The following is a 20944-nucleotide window of genomic DNA, read 5'->3' on the forward strand; positions in this document are numbered from 1 at the left end:
ATGATTTAAATCAAATCTCTAAGAAGATGAAGCCGTAATTTATATTTTGTATATTAGGAAATAATGCAGAAAGACTAATTTTCCTAAGATCACAGATATGAAACTTTGTTTTATGGTTGCAAGTTCCACATTGTTCTATCTACTTTACTATTTTAGTTGTAAATAGGCATACAGGGGAAATTCCAGTAGTTGCCACAATTGATTAAACAAAGTAATACTTTTAGCTACCTTTACAGTATACACACCCACACAGTCTTCTAGAGAAGTATAGGTGATATGTTTGATGACGTTTATACGAAAGATAGGTTTTTGTTTGACTCTTTGATGTGTTAAACTATTCTTATGTAGGCTTTGACTTTAAAAGGTGAGTGGAGATGGCTATGAATATAATTTTTAAAAACATTCTTATATTTTAAAAAATTCCTTTTTTAAAACACAGTTTACTTCATAGTAATTTGTGTTCTTGTCACTTGTTTAAAGGGAAAAATACATTTGCACAATCTTAAGTGTATTCCTTTTTTATAGCAGAATGCATAATATTTATTTTTTGAAGCAGAAATACAAATAATAAAAACACATGTGATTGTCTGAGCTTTAACATTGTTCTAGGTGGGATGACAAACTGTATAATACAAATAGCAAAACAGAAATTGAGATCTATTAAAAATGCCTATTCTATTATCTAAATGTTTATGTACTTTTTAAAATTTTTATGCAGTAAAGCAATGGAGTGTTATTTTATAAATTCCTAAGATGTTTAAACTTTATGTGGTCTAGGGACTATTCTGGTGGTTCATTGGTTAAGACTCCGTGCTTCCAGTGCAGGTGGCACGGGTTCCATCCCTGTTTGGGGAACTTAGATCCCGCATGGCCAAAAAATATATATATATATTTTGAATACACACACGTGCACACACACACACACACACACACACTCTTTATGTGGTCTAATGAGTTAAACAATCAAGAGCAGATTAATATAATTATCTTAAAGTAATAAGAGGAAGTATATATCTTTAAAGGTCATATATAGTTATTTTGTGGACTATGACTGGTTTCTATGACCTTGGATTTTTAAAAAATTATAATTTCTGATCTCTCATCTATGTAATAGCACACTCTTTCTGATTATACAGGAAGCCCTGCATGTTGCAGGCGTGGAAATGCAGTTAACAGCTGCGGTATCGTTTTTGACCATTCTACAGGAAGAATCAGTGTCAATCCATACATATGCCCACTCCTTCCTCCAAGTCATTCTACTACATCTGGAGCACAGGGATGCAGGTCAGAGGCTTGGGATGCTTAATCGTATATGTACTTACTGTTTCTTGTATGTCGCTGATGCTGTTTGAATTATGTTAGTCTGAATGAGGCCATAATTGAATGAGACCGTGCTGCCTTAGAGTTGATATTTGGTGTGATCAAAACGAGCAATGGCTGTTTTCTTACAAAAACCACAGAAGTCAGTGCCATTGAAGCCTGAAGACCCGTTAGTTCATGTTAGGATTTATACTTTCTTCTTAGATTTGTTTCTTTTACAACATTTATGTTATAGTATTACATACAAGAAAAATGCATACTCCTCAATATTATTTTTAAAAATATAAATGTTTTCCAGATATTGGCTAAGACAGAAAAACAGAGAAACTTCTTATGATAGTAATAAAAATAATTATTGCCATTTTACTATTAAATACTATTGTAAATATTAATGGCTAAGTTGAAGCTGAATGTGTAAGTGGGATGGTTAAGTTGGCATGTTTTATCTTTTTCAATCAGGTGTCAGCAATGCATGGCTGGAAACTCTTCTGTCTGTGATAGAAGTATTGCCCAAAGAAACCCTAAGGCATGAGGTAATACTTTTTTTGTGTGTGTGTAAATTCCAATATTTAAGTCACTCTAAGCTTTTTGTTTTTGATAAAAATGGTATTTTAAAAAAGAATGAAGTTATTTCCTACTCTGAAAGCAGCACATAGTCATTATAGAAAATTTGAGTAGTACAGAATATAGAAGGAAGAAAAATCATGGTCCCATACTTAGCTACTTTGAATATCCTGATGTATTTTCATTTCAGATTTTCCCTGTACATGGTGCTATTTGCCATGTTAGTGATCATATTGAATTTATATGTGGTTGTTTTTCATTTAGCATTATTTTCCTTATTATTCCCTTATATTACTCATTTGGTAGTAGCTACAAATATTTTACTTTTAAATATTTAAGCCTGTTTTCAGTGTTTTATTATCAAAATAAGGCAATAATGAACATCTCTGTAGAACTTTTCCTGTTTTTCAGATAATTTCCTTAACTCTAACTTACAAAAAAGTGAAATTACTGGGTCAGAGGGCATTAATATTCTTAAGGCTCTTGACTAGTAATATGTGAAAATGCCTGTTTCCCTGGACTTTTATCAGCAATAGCATTCCAGTTAAATTTGATGGGCCAAAAATGGAATTACATTTTAGTTGGGCTTTTTTATTATTATGTTGTTGAATATTTTCTCATATATTATTACATTTTACCTCTGTTCTCTTCGAGTTGTCTGATCATATCCTTTGATTACTATTTTTATGTGCTATTTATCTACCAAGGTTGCCAGTCCTTTGCTATATTTGTTTCATATAATGTTACCAATTTTTTTTTGCTTTTTAATTTCAATATTGTTCAATAGACCCTCTCTAAAAGTTTTAGCAAATTCAGATGAGCGAACAGGAAAATTAGGAGATTTATTCTCTAAAGAAATGATTTTTCATTCTTTGAACATTATTTCTATATGAATTTCCTTTCAGATGTGTTCTGTTGAAAAAAAGTTATCAGTCAATGAAATATCCTCTGTGGATTTCATTAAATGTTATTGACCTTTCTTTGCCCTTGTACAGATTATGGTCCTATCTCAGTGCCAAAACATTTACTTGAAAATGGGAAGATTTATCCAGTTATAAGGGTGTTTGTATACTTGATAGGAAACATCTAGATGATTATGCATATTTAAATATTGAATGTAATGTTGACATATTTATACTTTTTTGATTAGTGATGAATAGTAGAATGCAGTTTTTACTCTAGAATGCCATATATTATTTAACATGTGATTTTTAAGATTTTCAAAGATTTTAAAATATGCCTCTTATTTCACGTCTTTGACTTTCAAATTATCATTATGCATTCAGTATTGCTGGCTACTATGTTGAGAGGAAAAAAGTTGACCCTTTGATTAGAGTCATAGAATTTTAGAACTTGGAGGGATCTTAGTATACAACCTAGTATTCTAATCTCCATTTTAAGTAGATGAGAAACCTTAGGAAGAGAAATAACAAGATTACTTAGACAAATTAAATAGCTGGGACTAGAATCAGGATCTGCTCTTCATAGTTCTTTGCAGTACATCGATCGTGCTGTTGAGTTCACGTGCCCAGCACATACTCAATACAATATCAGAGTTGGGTTTTGTGTTCAAATGACAGAATTACCTTAATGGAATCTTTCTGAAGTTATAATGTTTTGCTTGCTCTAGGACAAATATAAAAATTAATCTATATGGAGCAAAAACAGATTTCAGGGTATCTAATAATTTGCTTTTTTCTTTTGAAAAGCACGTATTTCACAGCTATATCTGCGTACAAATCGTTAGAGAATTTGCTTTAACTCAGTTTTTTTGTGCCTGATTGTTTTTGATTGCATGATTTATCATCATCCTTAATAATCCAGAAGGCCAATAAAGTGATCCAGGTGATGAACAACCATGTACCTCGAAGTGTAACCGAGGTTCTGTAAAAATGTTTAGGACATGAAAATGTTCTTTGAAGAAGAGAGCTGACATTAGTGTCAAGAATATATGAAATTTTGTAAATTTGTTCTCTAAATCTTTTCTCTTTAGATTTTGAATCCACTTGTTTCCAAGGCACAACTTTCCCAAACAGTCCAGTCTCGTTTAGTTAGTTGTAAAATTTTAGGAAAATTGACCAACAAATTTGATGCCCTTGCGTGAGTATTTGTATATAATTTTTTGTCTACTTTATTAAATTGATTTACAACGTACTGTATAATGACTATATGATTAATAATGATATTAGATTTGTATTATTCCTTACTGTATACAGTTTAGCTGATTCAAATTTATAGAACATAGAATTCTCAGAAATCTGCTATTCAGATGCATTCTTCTTGATAAGGATTTTCAAAATCAGTAAGGGTAACTTTTCTTCTATTTCCCGTCTTAGTTGCCTCTGTCACATACCTAGGGTAGTTTTGAGATAAAATGATAGTATCTTACAGACTTCAAAAATTGATAAACATGACGTAAAGACAGATTTCTGCTTTTTTTCCATTATTGTATGAATTCATTATCTTGAATAATTTATCTTACTTTGAGGTTTTATAGAGAATGTGTATAATTTATATGCCACTCTCTGCCCAGATGATAAATACCAAGTGGAAAGAATGGAATGTTGTGTAGTTGTGACACAAGAGTAGGATATAAAGTCAAAGAATATTTTGGTTGGTGGTTGCTAGATAGTCCACTTGCCTATAGCCCTTTTTCCTTAGCTAAGATATTTTAGTTGCCAATTTCAAATTAACCATTATTTTAAAAAAGACCCAGTCATGTACATAATTTAAACGTAGCTGTTAACATCTAAATGTAATAACATGTGTAAATATATATTGTCAACTATAAAGCTCTGTGCTAATGTATGTTTGTTATTATGAAGTTAAGATTTTGAGGATAATTTTTTGAAAGTGTTAATTATTCTAAAACACCCATTTGCATGTTTCTTTCTTCTCTGTCTAAGCATTAAAAGAGAAATACTTCCCTTGGTAAAATCACTCTGTCAAGATGTGGAATACGAAGTCCGATCTTGCATGTGTCGGCAATTAGAAAACATAGCTCAGGGCATTGGGTAAGCGCACTCTCAATTCCTCTTCTCACAGCTTTATTTCTGGGTGGTCAGACACGCATAGCCTGTTTTGTATTCCATGGGCGCGTGTTTTTGAAGGGCTAAACTTTATATGTCTTGAAAAATGATCGTAATAAGTACCTTCTGATGTGTTTGTATTAAAAGAGATAAAAGTGAAGATGTTTAGTATGCTGGTAGGCATTGAGTTAATGTTAATTTCTTTCCTTTTTACCTTAAGTTACTTACTTATTCCAAACGCCGAGATCCAGGAAGGGGAAAAATTGTCAGTACTTTGAGTATGACATACCATGCTCAGACTGCAGCTGCAGCAGATCTTTTAGCTGGCAGCCGTGTTACTGGGTCATTTCAGGTGAAATTACTCAGTGCAAGTCTGTCTCTTGTGTGGCTCTGCTCTTCCACTGTCTGCTTTGTTAGTCTCCTTGTCTTCTGAGTGTGTGAAGCCCAGGAAGGAGAGAGCTGGGGCAGTCTCTTCTCTTCACCTGTAAAGAACTAATCTCATGTCAAGCTATAAATATGATATTAAAGGGAGTTTAATCTAAAAACTGTCTTGGGAAACAGTTTTTTTTTTTTTCCCTAAGATCCTAAATTGGTACAAAAAACTTCGGAACCTCTCATTTTTAACTAGAAATTGCAGTGACTTCTCCTGGTTCTTTGTTTCACAAGCAAGGACAATCGGGTTGTTGCCATTAAAATTGCTAATTTTTTAAAAAGTCTGGGCCAACATTGAAGGCTTTAAAAAGACTTCAGAATGTCATACAGATTCAGGGTAGAATAGCATCCTCTGTCCTGTGTCCATCCTTGTTGAGTAGGATTTAAGTGTTGTGTGGAAGCTTAACACTTCAACAGAGTAATCAGTTCCCTAACCTTGATCTCAGAACCAACTTCTCTCCTTCTGCTAGATCTTCTAAGGCTAGGCTGACTCTGGATCATTGTGGACCATGGTTAATTCAGTCTTGCCCAGATCTATGCCCCTTAACCAGGATCAGAACCTGTTAGGAGAATATGCTATTGTCTTTTTGTATTCTGTTTTTTTGTTTTTTTTTATCACTGACATTTTGACACAATGGATGGGTCTTCTGAAAATTTATATATGATTATAGCTTAAGGGTTAATTTATAAAAGTAAAACTAGAAAGAATCTACCCAGCTTGTTAAGTTAGAATGCACTTAAGAAACTAATTTGTTTGGTTATATAATATTTATTTAATTTTGAGTTCTTACATATTATTAAGGACATAATTATAGGACATTCGTGTTACACTGGCTGAAAATTGCTAAGACCTGATTCATGTATTCTTTATTCTCCCTTTGATAAATACATAAAACTAAAGAGAGGTACACAGATTTTTTTTTCAGCATTGAAAATTAGGAATATTGTTAAGATCTGATAGCTACCAAGAGAAATTTTCTTATAGTCAAAGCTAGATGAGACCTTGAGATAGGTGAAAGAAATTAGGAAGAGATAACTTCAGAGATGGACACTGAGTTGATACTATGGCACTGGGAGTTATGTTCCTAAGGCATTTGGGATTGAGATGTGCTCGGAAGAGGCCCAGGAACAGTAGAGAACTGGGTTTGTAATTTTGTGTTTGCTGTGGCTATCAAGGGAAGATTTACTAACCATTTTAGTTTAACCAGAAATGAGCACTATCATTTATTAGTAAGAATATCAGGAAGCAAAATGAAGAGATTCTTCTCAAGCTAGCATATCTACATGAAATAAAAGCTGCAAAACACTAAAGAGCCACTATGGATTGTGCACCAGTTTAGGATCAAAAAGGACAATTCTTAGACTATCAGATTAATAGTGAATAGTGTTATGAAGAGGTCATACACAGTCATTACAGGAAAACAAGTGTACTGAATAGACTTCTCCTTGCATAGGGATGACTAAAGAGAGAAAACCCAAACTTGGGATCTACAAAATGATCCTTCAGTGTTAGAGGAGAAGAACATACAGCACTAAGATTGGAAAGAAAGTATGTAGTTTTGAAAAAGTTGATCAAACTTCTAATTATGGTGATATGCTATACAAGATAACCTGAAAATCCTCCCATTACAGTATGTGGCAAAATTCAGTATCCATTCATGATAAAAACTCTCAGGAAGATAGGGATGAAGGCATCTTCCTTAATCTGATAAAGGGCATGTATGAAAAACCTATAGCTAACATCGTACTTGATGGTAGATACTGAATGCTGTCTCCCTAAGGTAACAACTGGCAAGGATGATTTTCACCACTTTTATTCAGTGCTGCACAGGAGGTTCTAGCCATTGAAATAAGGCAAGAAAACAAAAACCTAAAAGGTCTAAAGAGCTTAAAAGAAGAACTAAAATGTTTTCTATTTGTAGATGACATCACTGTTTACATAGAAAATCTTCAGTAATTTACAAAACATCTATTAGAACTAGTAAATGGATTTAAGAATGTTTCGGGATACAAGGTTAACATACAGAAATTGTGTTTTTATAAACTAGCAGAAAATATTTAGAAAATGAAAAATTTTAAATTCCACTTATTTAATTTAAAAAAAGATGTATAAGAACTACACTGAAAACTACACTCTACAGTGAAAAACCATAAAACAATGTCGAGAGAAATTTTTAAAAACAAATAAATAGATATATACCATATTCATGGATTGGAAGACTCAATATTGTTAATATTGTTAAAATGTCATTTCTCCCCCCAGTTGATCCAGCAACTCAATGCAGTCTCAATCAAAAATGTGCTGTTTTGTAGAAAAGCTGATTCTAAAAAAATTTATATGGAAATGCAAATGACCTAGAAGAACCAAAGCAATAAAAAAAAAAAAAAAAAAGACTGTGCATTACCTGTTTTTTTTTTTACATTTTTAATTTTTTTTTTTTTTAAATTTATTGTCTGTGTTGGGTCTTCATTGCTTCATGCAGGCTTTCTCTAGTTGCAGCGAGTGGGGGCCACTCTTCATTGTGGTGTGTGGGTTTCTCATTGCAGTGGCTTCTCTTATTGTGGAGCATGGGCTCACGGACTTCAGTAGTTGCAGTGCATGGGCTCAGTAGTTGTGGCTCTCGGGCTCTAGAGCACAGGCTTGGTAGTTGTGGCACACAAGCTTAGCTGCTCCGTGGCATGTGGGATCTTCCTGGAGCAAGGATCAAACCTGGGTCCCCTGCATTGGCAGGCAGATTCTTAACCACTGTTCTATCAGGGAAGCCCTGTTTTCAAGACTTATAATAAAACTACAGTAATCAAAAGAATGTAATGTTGGTAAAAGGATAGACATATGGATCAGTGGAAGAGAAGAGAGAATCTAGAAACAGACCCACACATATATGGTGGATTGATTTTTCAGTAGAGTGTCAAAGCAATTCAATGAGGAAAGTCTTTTCAAAACATGATTCTGGGATAACTGGATATTCATAAGAAAAAAATTGGACATCGATTCTCACCTCTCATCGTACACAAAGACTAACTTGAAATCTATAATAAACCTAAATATAAAACCTGAAACTATAAACTTCTTGAAGAAAATATAGGAGAATATCTCTGTGGCTTTGTGGTAGGCAAGGATGGTTTAGATAAAAGTCATGAACTATGAAAGAAATGTGATAATTACACTTTATTAAAAAAATCTGTTTACTCTTTAAAAGAAGGCAGGCTCAGAATGGAAAACTGTTGTTACTCACAATACATATATCAAGCTTATATCCAGGATATATGAAGAACTCCTATGACTCGATGATGCAGAACTCTTATAGACAATCCAGCTAAGAAGTGATTCATATGTTTGAACACATATGTCGTAAAGGAAGGCAGAACTCCTGACCAAAAAGCACATGAAAAGGTGTTCAACATCATTAGTCATAAATGGAATGCAAATTAAAACCACAGTGAGATACTGCTGTGCACTCACTAGAATGTGTAGTGTCAAAAGCCTGTCAGTACTAAGTATTGATGAGGATTTGGAACAACTGGAAGTGTAATACACTGCTGGTAGAAGTGTGCAATGGTGGAACCCACTTTGGAAAACTGATTGGCGTTTACTTAACAGTTAAGCACGTATCTTTCACAGGACCCAGCTATTCTACTGTAAAGTATTTACCCAAGAGAACTGACAATACATGTCGACAAGAGTTGTTTTATATACACGTTTATAGCAGCTTTATTTGTTTTACCTAAAACTGGAACAATCCAAGTGTCTATCCAAGGTGAATGGAAAAGTAAAATGTGGCACGTCCATACATTGGAATACTATTCAGCAATAAGAAGGAATGAAATACTGATACATGTGATATTACACCATGGATGAATCTCAAAATCAATATGTTAAGGGAAATAAGTCAAACACAAAAGGATATATACCGTATGTCAAATATAAACTAACGTATAGTGACAGAAAAGCGGACCCACGATTGATTGCCTTTGTCAGAGGTGTTTTATATTTTGAATTCAGATATAATGGGGTTGATGGTTGGTTCTTGTCCTCTGCCCTTATTTTGTCTTTCATCAGATTGTAAGTCTTTTGATGAAGGGGGAGCATGTAAGGGAGGGCCAAGCAAGAGCGCTAGAGGCACCTTCATCTTGTGCAAAGAGACCTGGAGATGAGTAGGTCCCCAGTGTTTCTTCAGACCCGGTCTGCTTAGAGAAGGCACAAAGGAGACGGTTCCTCAGATTGTTTTTGGTGTCCTGGCTGATCATAGAACTCAGGATCATCATCAGTATTTAAGCTGGAGCAGACAGCTACCATCAGAAGACCCCCACATCATAGCCAGCGCGGGGGTAGATTTGTATCAGCCAGACCCCAGAATTCCTGGTTGGCCATCTGGGCAAGCTTGCTTATTTTGTTCATCTTGTTATTCCGGACCCTTTATTTTACCCGCTTTTGACATCATGAAAGGGTTAGATTGTGATTACTAGCATCTAGACGGATAAAACTGGACTTCAACAGATACTAGGATCAGGCTGTCCTTAGACTTCTGTTCCATATACTTCTGGCTGGGGCAGAATTTATATGTGAGGCAAGAGAAAGATATTCTTATATTAGTTTAGGCAATATACAACCTGTACCCACTTCCTAAAAAAATCATCTATAATCCAGTTTGCTAAGAGGAACTAATGAGAAAGGGAAGATATTTGTATCATACCTGTAAGTCCCCCATAATGCCTTTTTTCCCTTCAATTTTTATAATATGACAAGTGGGCAAAGAAAATGTACATATACTTCATAAAGAAGAAGTTCAAGTGGCTAATAAACACATATTCAGTCTTATTGTTCAACCGTGTTAGGTGTCAGAGAAATACACTCACTTAATGAGTATATTGAGCAAATACCGTAAGTTGCATAAGTAATTATGCAATTACTATCGATGCATTTATGTTACTATAACATGATGTGTTTATTGCTATAACATGGTGTATTACATTACATGATGCGTTTAAACTATCATGCTTTCCCAGCCAGACCACAAGTTTCTGGACAGCAGGAGCCATATCTTTATGATTTTTCCTATTTTATGCAGCCCTTAGCTCAGTGACTTGTTCATAGTAAGTTCTTGCTAAAAATTTATTGGTTTGATTTATTTTCTTCTATTGCTTATTGTGCAGGACAGAACTTACAAAAAGTGTGGTGCTCCCTGAATTAATAGAACTTTCTAGGGATGAAGGCAGCAGTGTGCGGCTTGCAGCTTTTGAAACTTTGGTTAATCTGCTCGACATATTTGATACAGGTAAATCTTCACGTGGATACATCTTTGCTTCTGAAAGCATTGTTTTTCCATGTTTTGTATCACTAGTAAGGAGTAAAGGTTGCTGCAGGATTGAGTTTATGTTAATTTTCATAGTGAATGTGAGGCTTCCCTTCTCTTTCTGTTGTGATCCTTTCTCCCTTTGATGAGCCAGAGGAGTAAAAATGGCAGTACCTGATAAATGAACAAATGAATCTCCTTGTCCTAATAATGGGGCACCCTTAGGCATGCAAACTAGAAACCTGGGCATCATCTCTGATCTGGGGCTTTTCCTGCCCCACACTCGGTTATCACGCTCGCTTAGATCCGTTCTAGCCTGTGTTCATGGCTTTATTTCCTCCCTTTCTTTCCAGCTCCTCTGGGATCTGGTGTTCCAGCTCCATTTGCCATTATCTCGGCGTACCAAATTCTCTCTCCCTCTAGCCTTTTCGTGTTCTCTTTTTTTCACCCTTCTCTCTATTTTCTTCTAGCCAGCTGCTCCTTTTCACTGCCTAGTCCAAATACAGTGTCTTCTCTGACATCTTCTAAATCCCTTTATACCAGGGGTTGGCAGACTATGGCCTATAAGCCAAATCCCGCTGCCACCTCTTTTCATAAATAGAGCTTATTGGAACACAGCCACACCCATTGATTACGTATCGTCTGTGGCTGTTTTGTGCCGAAGTGATAGAGTTGAGTACTTGGGACAGATAAACTACAAAACCTAGAATATTTGCAGAAATAGTTTGCAGACTCCTGCCTTATACCAACTATTAAAATAGTGATCACGTTGTCTTACGATATTTTTTGTGTTTGAGTTCTTTGCTGGTCTGAGTTTCTCAAGTTCAGAGGCCATTCATCTTTCTACTTCTGTTAATGCTTGTTGTCTGAGAAATTCAGTAAATGTCAAATGAATGCTACTTAGTAAAAACAGTAGATATGGTACTGAAAGGTGAGGATAATAATAACAGTAATAATAATAATAATACCAATAAACCTGTTAAAGAAGTTTACTTAGTATCGTCAGACCCTTAATAAAGTAGCGATTCATTTCTGAAAGTTTAAGAGAACTGTGGGAAATTCAGGGCGTTTTATCAGAAACTTATGACCTAAGCAGGCATACTCAAGAATCAATTCACTTTCTAAAGAAGAGTCATATAAGAAGTAAAAGCGAAGAAATTCATTATACAGAATGTAATACAAGCTAACTTAATTTCAATCAAAAATGAAATGACAGAGATATATGCAGAAGTCCTGCTACTCATCTATTTATATTAGTGGTGTTAGCATTCTTATAGTTATTCAGACTCAAAACCTCAGTCATCTTAGCTTTTTAGTTTGTAGTCACTCTGTCGTTTATTCCCTGTGGTCCACGGTGTCAAGTCCAAACCCCTTAGCCTGGCATAAAAATTTTTGATGTTTTCCACCCACCTCTCACCTCTTCTTTATATCATACCTCCGTCATCATTGTTTTCAGATATTTTCTGTTACTCTGAGACTAACATCGTAATTTTTCTTGCTGGAATTTGTGTGTATGCATTAATTTCCACACGTGCAGTGTGGGCAACTGGGTCTAAACTATGTTTTATGTTTGTTTTTCAGATGACAGAAGTCAAACTATACTTCCCTTAGTGAAAGCGTTTTGTGAAAAATCTTTCAAAGCAGACGAATCAATTCTTATTTCCCTATCTTTCCATTTAGGAAAACTATGCCATGGACTATATGGTATGATATGTCCTAAGAATGTCAAGATTATAGATAATTTTTCCCTTTTCTTTTACCTTAGCCCCCAATCTTCAGCTCTTCAGTTATAAAGCCTACCCTTTAAATGTATAAAATCTTCAGAGATCTTAGAATTTTGATAGCATAATTTAGAACACAGTTAGAAATGACTTTTTCACTAGTAGAACCTATGTGAAAGAACAATGGCAGAGTGAATATTTTATCTTTGTGTATTAGTTGGTATATGATATTAGAAGCTTAGGTATATTAACTATTGTGCATAGTAAGGATACTCTTATTAACTTTGTGGAATAGTTAATATATCATGTGACCAGTTCAGCTTAGAATGCAGAATAATACCTGTAACTCTCGGCATTTTGAACATATTACCCAGTTCTTAGCTTACTAAAATAACATAAGCATTAATTAAGTTATAACAATCTAGCATACTAAAATGTATTTTTATGTGAATTGTAGACTTTTAATAGGCTGTTGAAAAAAAGTATTGCAATATATGTTGTTACTGTCTCCCTAAGATGGTATATGAATATGCAACCAGTGCATATCATTGATCAAAAATATTTTGAGTTTACTTTGCCATGTTTCAGATTCCTTTTTTTTTTTTTTTTGTCAGCTGTGCCTCACCGCTTCTGGGATCTTAATTTATCGACCAGGGATTGAACCTGGGCCCACAGCAGTGAAGGTGCCAAGTCTTAACCACTGGACCGCCAGGGTTAAGATTCCATTTTTAAGCTCCTTCTCTGCAGACATATGTGCATGTCTTTTCCATAGGCAACTTTAGAATATTTACCATGAGTAAATAGCAATAATGGCTGTTGTATTATTTAGAATATTTAGAGTAAATAGCAATAATGGCTGTCGTATTATTATTGTAATGACTCGTTAGTGGTATATACTATGGTACCTGCTGTAGAAATTAATGCAGGCCTAATTCCTGCATTGCATAGTTTCATACTATCAAAATTAAAATGAAAATATTATTAAAATTAACATAAGGTGAAGACCCAGTATATTTCTTCACAATAGTTACTCTTTTCTCAGTGTTGCTTTTATTTATGATTTCCAACCATTTATTTAAATATTTGGTTGCAATTATGTTTTTATTGCACTTTGCTTTTCTCTTTTTAATTTTTGTTTTCAATTAAAATGTTGAGCAAAGGTTTTACATTTGTTTTAGGAATTTTTACTCCAGATCAACACTTGAGATTTTTGGAGTTTTATAAGAAACTTTGTACATTGGGTTTGCAACAGGAAAATGGACACAATGAAAACCAGATTCCACCCCAGATCTTAGAGCAGGAGAAGAAATACATTTCAGTACGGAAGAACTGTGCTTATAACTTTCCGGTAATAAATTGTACATTTGTAATGGCTAAACATTTTGATTATAGCTTAAAAATATGTGAATAGATAGCATTGAAAAATATTGCCATATTTGACACTTGCCACTTAGCATTCTGTCTGGTATGTATTGGTTAACTTATATTTATCTCTGTGTAAATGTTTATATTAGAATTATAAGCATGCATTTGGACCTTCCAAATATGATTTCTAACTAAATTATGATTCAGAGGACATGATTTCAAGTGAAATGATTATAATAATAGGTATGCATGTTTTTCTCTTCTTCCCACTCATCTTCTCCCTTCCACCTCCGCCAGGCCATGATTGTTTTTGTTGATCCTAAAAACTTCCACATGGAACTCTATTCTACATTCTTCTGCCTTTGTCATGACCCCGAAGTACCAGTCAGATACACTATTGCTATTTGCTTTTATGAAGTAAGTCTGAAAAAGTGATACCACTTTACATTTGTTGTTAATTCTACCTGTTTATCCTAGATGATTTTTTGATATTTTGTACACTTCTGTGTACAGATTTATTAAAAGGTACCGGCTCCATATGTCTCTCATATTCCAGTCCTAAATATTGAAAAAGTCCCGTAATTCTGTTTAGAATATTGCACAGAATTCATTTATATAAATACATTATGTTCATTTATCATGTATTAATCCATTCGTTCAGTATATCTCTACTAAATTCTGTCTTTAAGCCAGATATTGTGGTAAGCATGTGGCTGTTGCAGATATGGAGGTAGAATCAGTTTTTGTATGCTTTATAATGTTTATGTTGAACTTTGCACCTAAACTTAAGAACTTGAGAACAAATGGAATATTGAGAGATAGGTTATTTATTTAAATTTATGGGTTTTGCTGCAAATGAATCGTTTCGTGAGCAAAGCTTTTAGTTTCAGCAGTTACAACAACTCTCCATAGTGTGAGAGCAAAAGTGAATTTAAACTTTATGATGAATGTAATTAACTTCTTAACCCTTGAGGTTGAAATTTAGGTCATGTTTCTTGAGTGACTGCAGTAAATCCATGTGTGGTATAATTGCAGTAAACACGTATAAACTATAACTTGCCAACTTTAGGACTGTAACAAAAATATCTGAGTGGCTTAATAAAATATTTCCTTCCTTTATAAGAGGTATAATAAATATTCTTATTCTCAATGAGAATATTTCATGTGCTTCCTTGCACTGTGTTCAAAGCATTGTTGGATTAGCTGAAAGCATGCAGTATATCCCTAGCAGTGTTAGAAATGTTACTTAAGACTCTTGGCTATTGAATGATAGTCTTTGCTTCTCTTGAATAACACTTTTTTCTGGTGTGAATGAAATAAATGTTCATTGTGCCAAGTCCAGGAAATATTCTCTTTAAATGGTATAATTAATTAAAATAATTCAGTGTTGAACAATTAAGTCATATTTGTCAGTATACGTACAGGAATATGCTTTTGGAGGAGGAGAGAGGGCAGAGGGCACTGGCTATCTGAGTGAACTACCTGTCTCTCATATGTATTAAGCAGGCATTTAGGCTTGGTTACCATGCACGCTTGCATTTGTCTCCAGAGATGGTTGGATGAGATTAGAGTCTGAGCAAGCAATATGTATGCAATACAAGAGTTTCTGTTTATTTTTATCTCATGCCTTTAATATTTCATTTTATTTATGTTTTATAGTGGACATAATGTGCTAGCACCATAGAAATAAACATATTGAATTATGTACACGAAAATATTTCACTGATAGAAGTGAGTTTAAAAATCATGGATTTAGCTATTTGCTGAGTGGCTGGTTTCTGTATTCTCACAGTCATACCATGTAGGCAGGTTAAGGTGATACTTGACTCCGTCAGTGGTTAGTCTAGATTTGTGCTTTTAAATAATGAAAGTCTGCTGGTGGATTTAAAGGTTCCCTAACAGTGTTATGGCTGGATTCTGGTAATTACTTTAGTATGTTCTGAGTTTATTCTTGTTTTTCAGAAAAATACTATTTGGAAAATACTTTCAGCAAGTCAAAAACAACCCTGTAGAGCAAAGATTCTTAAAATGCCTTTTTTTCTAGGAACCCCCTTTTCAAATAAAACCTTACTCAGAAACCCAGTGTGTAAAAAAACAAAAACAAACAAAATAAACCTTAAAGGTGAAGTCGAAACTGGTGAATCTCCCATTGTAGATTTTTGCCATTGCTTGTCTGGAGGAAAACAAAAACAAAAACAGTTCACAAAGGAACTGCATTAGTCTAGACCCTCCCAACTCCTCTCTTGCTGACGGAAGTCTTCGATGGGAAGAGTCTTGAAGTTTCGCTTGCTTAGGAATTTCCTCTATCCTTGTGTGGCTGCTGGCCTTCAGTGGAACTTGCCTCTCTGGGAGCTCTGAGCCAGGATGAGTGCTCCCATAGCCAGCTCTCTTGAAAGACCCTGTTTAAAGTTCAGAGACTTTAAAATATGAACTACAGGCGTGCATGGGCTTATTAGTGCTAGTGAGAGGAAAGTTATGACTGATGAATCCATTCTTCTACAGTTCACACCCCCACCTGTGCACTCCCCCTCTCTCATATGTTCACACACTCTAGTGTGTTAGGAGGCAGACTGCAAAGCTTGTTATGTATGCAAGTAATTTTTCTAGAAATCTGATTTTATATTTGTGTTGTAACCAAGTCTCATTTTAGAAGAAAATCTAACAGATTATTTTTTAAAAATTGTTATTATAGCCTTTATATGTCTAGTAGTCTCAAATCTGAGAGACTTTATTGCTACATTTTAGGTATCTAAACTTCTGAATTCTGGAGTATATTTAATACATAAAGAACTAATAACATTATTACAAGATGAATCATTGGAGGTAACATCTTACTCTTTGTTTTTTACTTCTGTTAAGTTTAAATATATCAATGCCTTTTTTCTTTTATCTTCCTCCTTCTTGGGAATTGCATGAATTCCCAATAGCTGCCCAGCCCCAGAAGCTTCAAGTCCATGTGCCACTCTGTATCATAGGCTAGAAATTGGGAAGATCTTTTAAAAATAGTAGGTTTTAAAATATATATGTATATTTGTTTGCTATGGAAAATTTTGGAAATGCCAAGGAGTAGACAGACAAAAGAGTACTTTTAGTTCTAATCACTGTTTCTGTTTTCTTATATTTTTCTATTTTCTATTTTTTCTATATAAAGGTTTTTAAAATTTTACATAATTGTGATCACATGTTATATCACATTTTGTATCTTTTTATTTCCCTTAGCATTGCTTGGGAGTATACTTGTGGAGGCTTTGGAATACTTTATTTTGACGCTTTATCTAGTATATCCTGTTCACCCAAGTGACTGCTAGCTTGCCAAAGCTCGACTCCTCAACATTAGACATCACTGACAGTGTCGTCTGACTTAAACTTCTCTTCAAAAGTTGGGAGAGAGTTTCGAGCATGTTGTTAAGCTGTCTCAGATCTAGATTATTGGAATAATATCAAGAGGCAGATACACTAATCTCTTTTCAAAGGTAGTTTGATCAAGGTAGCTGATTAGTTTCTAAGACTTTGCAATAAGAAGATGACAGAGCAAGAAAATAGAAACCCCCAAATTGCTGTTTGGTAACTAACACTATTTCTGTGTAGAAATTGGCATGTTAATTAATCTAAGATTAGAAAAACATAGCCATCACAAGAAGGGTAATCAATGTCTCTGTTAAAAGGTACTAGATGCTCTCATAGATCATCTTCCAGAAATCCTGGAACTTATGTCTGCTGGTGGAGAAAGCAGTGTTCAAGAAAATAAGGTAAATCCCATGTATCAAAAAAATTTCTGGACATTGTGTGTTACCTTACTCTACAGAGTTGTTGTGAGGAGTCAACAAGAGTGTATGAAAAGACATTTAAAACAGTGCTTGCCACATAATAGGTTCAGTAAATGTCTGTTGGAGTTTGAACAGCTTGAATTTCCTCTACCGTTCTTTCATTACCACGATCCTTTTTGTTGTCCTTGGGGTTTACGTTCATATTTTCAATTTTTATTAGCATTAATTATTACTGCAAGAACAGCAACTGGTGAGGACAGAAGGGTAGGAATTTAGAAGGTCAAAATTTGCTGACAGTGGAATAGAATACATTTTACTTTAATTAGAAGGGTTATGAATCCCAGTCTCTTTCAAAATTTAGATTCCAGTAATCATAAATTTTACTTATAGATTTTTTTTTTTAAAGGATTTGATTTTACTAAATAAGTACCTCCCTGTGACAACTGAGATGCCTCCTAGGTTCAGAAATGGTTAAGAGTTTTCCCTTCCCCAGTGCATTGTAAGGCTGAATAGTTTGGCTGAGTGCTGCAGCTGATTTCTTGAATTCTCTTTGATTCTCTTGATGTCTTTTCTTCTTCAGTTATCATCTCTGCCTGACTTGATTCCAGCGCTCACAGCTGCTGAGCAGCGAGCCGCAGCCTCTTTAAAGTGGAGAACTCATGAGAAGCTGCTCCAGAAATATGCCTGTCTGCCACACATCATATCAAGTGATCAGATTTATTATCGCTTCCTGCAAAGAATGTTCACAATCATGATGACAAATGTGAGCCCGATACCTTTTATCTGATTTTCTCTTGAACTCGCACCTGTTCTTGAAATAGAACAACAGACTCAGTTCATGCCCTTCTGCCCGGAGGGGTGTTACCTTTGCCGCCCCACCTGTTCTCCTTTTGGTCAGTTTCTACCTAGCTGGAGAGAGGGGTTCACAGGGAGAGGGTAAACAGACGCGCTTCAAGTTTGATACGGTTCTTCTCAGGGGAAAGATTGGCAGGAGTCAGTGATCTCAGCTGCAGAGTGCCTTCTGCTCAGGTGTACATGTTTCATGTCTCATGGCTTCAGCTGTGTCCTTTTGCCTTAAGGATATCCCTTGAGCCCCTTAATATTAATTTCGTTTCTTTTTCTTTATAGTACAGACAGTGGCTTGTTATAGGTAACATGTATACGAAAAACACAGATGCCCTACTATGGATAATCTCAAAATTAGAGCCAAAAGCAGGGAGGAAAAAGAAAGACTTGTACTCACATTTCCCCCTAGAGTAAGTGGTTTACCTTTTCCCTTAAAATTTCCAGAGAGAATTGTTTAACCCTCAATTTACTGTACATTGAATATGACATCCTACTACCATTTTTTGAAGCGTGAAAAAGTTCCACATAATGTATATATTTTAGAAACTTAAACAAGTGCTTTGAATTCTTAACTGTTCTCAAAAAAAAAAAAGGGAGATAATGAGATCTAGTAGCCATCCCCAAAACCCAAAGTCAGGTTTAGCTTCAAAGGTTAAAAAGAGGAAAAAAATGACATTATCGGTGTCATTTACAACTTAACTAAAAAAAAACAAAAATAGGCATATATGTTATTAACTAGCACCTCGACTTGAAGTTTGTTTCATGTATCAAAGTAAAGCCTAGGAGTTGAAGGTTGTTTTATAGATGTAATGATCTTAAAGAATGATATTGACAAAAATAACTTCCTTATCAGAGGGTAATGCGTGAATGCACCACATAGTAAATTTCACAGAAAATCAAGCAGAATTTATTAATTACTTTATTCAGCAGTGATTTGAGTCTCTGCTGTGTGTCAGGCACTATTCTAAAGCTGGGGCTACAGGAGTGAATAAGACAGAATCTTGCTCTCATGGACCTTGCATTCTAAAGTGATGATGGTGTGAGAAGTGATAAATAGTAAAATAAAATAAATATATTAACAGGTGGCAATAAGTGCTGTGAAGCTTGATCTTAATTGTTTGTCTCAACCTGATTACTTAGTAGGAGTCTTTGTGTTTAGAAAGCTAAGAATATATAATTATTCCATATCGTTAGCTTCTCTTACCAGGAAAGAGAAATGATTTACAACATAGTGTGACCAAAATACTTTTAAGCCTGAGGGATTTGCTTTGTGTTTTCTTTTTACAAGGAGGTAATTCCACACTTAAAAAGAAATACATGATTTACTACAGCACATTTTCCGTGATCAAAAAAAGACACTTCTATTCTGTTTCAGTATTCTCTGATGGTCATAATATTCATTCATTCATTCATTTAACAAAATTTATTGAGCACTTACTATGTGCTGAGTACTATTCTGAATGCTAGGAACACAGTAGTGAATGAAAAGACAAAGGACCTGTTCTCATAGAACTTTAAATTTTATTAGAGACAGACAACAAATGCATATAATATATACATTGTACACCAGGGCCAAAAAGAACAAGGAAGAACTAAAAACCATGGTAGAGGGGAAGAAAGTGATAGAGGGTAGTAGGATGGTATTGTGGACTCAGTGGTCAGGAAGAAGCCCTCTCTGATTAAATACACTTCGTGCAGACTTGGACCAAGTAAGGGAGTGACCATGTGGAGGTCTGAAGGACAGGTGGTCCCGGCAAAGAGAAGAGTGAAGAAAAATAAACTCTTATTTCTTTCCCTCTAATTACCAATTTTCAGAGTTAGGAAAACTCTGAAGTGGTACAGTAGCCGCTTCCAATGGTGAGGAATTAATTTTGTTTTTGGTTTTGTGTCTTTGTTTTAGACTCATCTTTTTATATTAAATAATGTTTTAATCAGTTGCAGTCATTATTCATGAGCTCAAGTGGTCACAATTTCTTTAAACTGGCTTTTACTTGTTTTGGTATAATTGCCCTTATCTTTGATTTCTGGCCGCAAAGACATTACCTTATACTGTGAGGTGTAAAATATACATATTTTATACTATTTTTCTTGGAAATGGCTACTGTTTATGCATTTGAAATTATATTAGTATACACAAAATGAAAGAAAAGAGTAACATCCTTTTATTTAGTTCATTTATCTAAAGTTCATTTTCCTTAATTCCACTGATGTTTCTGTTTCTGTACATTTCTTAAATTTTCTGTTCTAATTCCTAGTGAATATTCTCTTTTTATATTCAATTAAAAACACCACGTGAAATGGTACTCAATAGAATGGAAATAACTTGTATAAAATATGAGAGGAGGTGGCAGGCAGTACTCTGTGAACAGTGTATTGTTTCTCCTGCGTGAATTTCAAGGATCCCTGCTGTAATAGTCTGAATCTTCAACAATCGAATGTTATAATATTTATATGTAAGTCAAGATGGTGAACGTGAATTTATACTGAAGACAGTATACCTGGTTGAGAGATTTTTCTCTTATACTTAGTTAGAACCCGAATCCAGTAAAGATGAATGGTTGAATTCATTTAGAATTAAGATTCTGCCCAGTGGTATGACAGAAATT

The 20944-nt window shown here is 34.6% G+C and overlaps 1 protein-coding gene across 6 annotated transcripts in view; it reads left to right on the plus strand.

Annotated features, from left to right (window-relative positions):
• The window catches only part of PPP4R4 (protein phosphatase 4 regulatory subunit 4), a 106489-nt gene that overhangs the window by 62276 nt on the left and 23269 nt on the right, over positions 1 to 20944 (plus strand). For 4 of the 6 annotated variants that reach the window (XR_009053350.1, XM_057733453.1, XM_057733454.1 and 1 more), the window contains 11 exons: positions 1137 to 1284; positions 1780 to 1853; positions 3878 to 3984; positions 4791 to 4898; positions 10500 to 10621; positions 12221 to 12343; positions 13539 to 13708; positions 14023 to 14142; positions 16471 to 16548; positions 17391 to 17474; positions 18073 to 18255. Coding sequence is in view for 5 of the 6 variants with exons in the window: in XM_057733453.1 (XP_057589436.1) it covers positions 1137 to 1284; positions 1780 to 1853; positions 3878 to 3984; positions 4791 to 4898; positions 10500 to 10621; positions 12221 to 12343; positions 13539 to 13708; positions 14023 to 14142; positions 16471 to 16548; positions 17391 to 17474; positions 18073 to 18255 (1317 nt within the window). In the remaining variant the exon portion in view is untranslated. The remainder of the gene's footprint in view (positions 1 to 1136; positions 1285 to 1779; positions 1854 to 3877; positions 3985 to 4790; positions 4899 to 10499; positions 10622 to 12220; positions 12344 to 13538; positions 13709 to 14022; positions 14143 to 16470; positions 16549 to 17390; positions 17475 to 18072; positions 18256 to 20944) is intronic. The other 2 variants (XM_057733455.1, XM_057733456.1) reach the window with 2 other exon arrangements.

This window comes from Hippopotamus amphibius, chromosome 4 (assembly GCF_030028045.1).
Source record: "Hippopotamus amphibius kiboko isolate mHipAmp2 chromosome 4, mHipAmp2.hap2, whole genome shotgun sequence".
NCBI lineage: Eukaryota > Metazoa > Chordata > Mammalia > Artiodactyla > Hippopotamidae > Hippopotamus > Hippopotamus amphibius.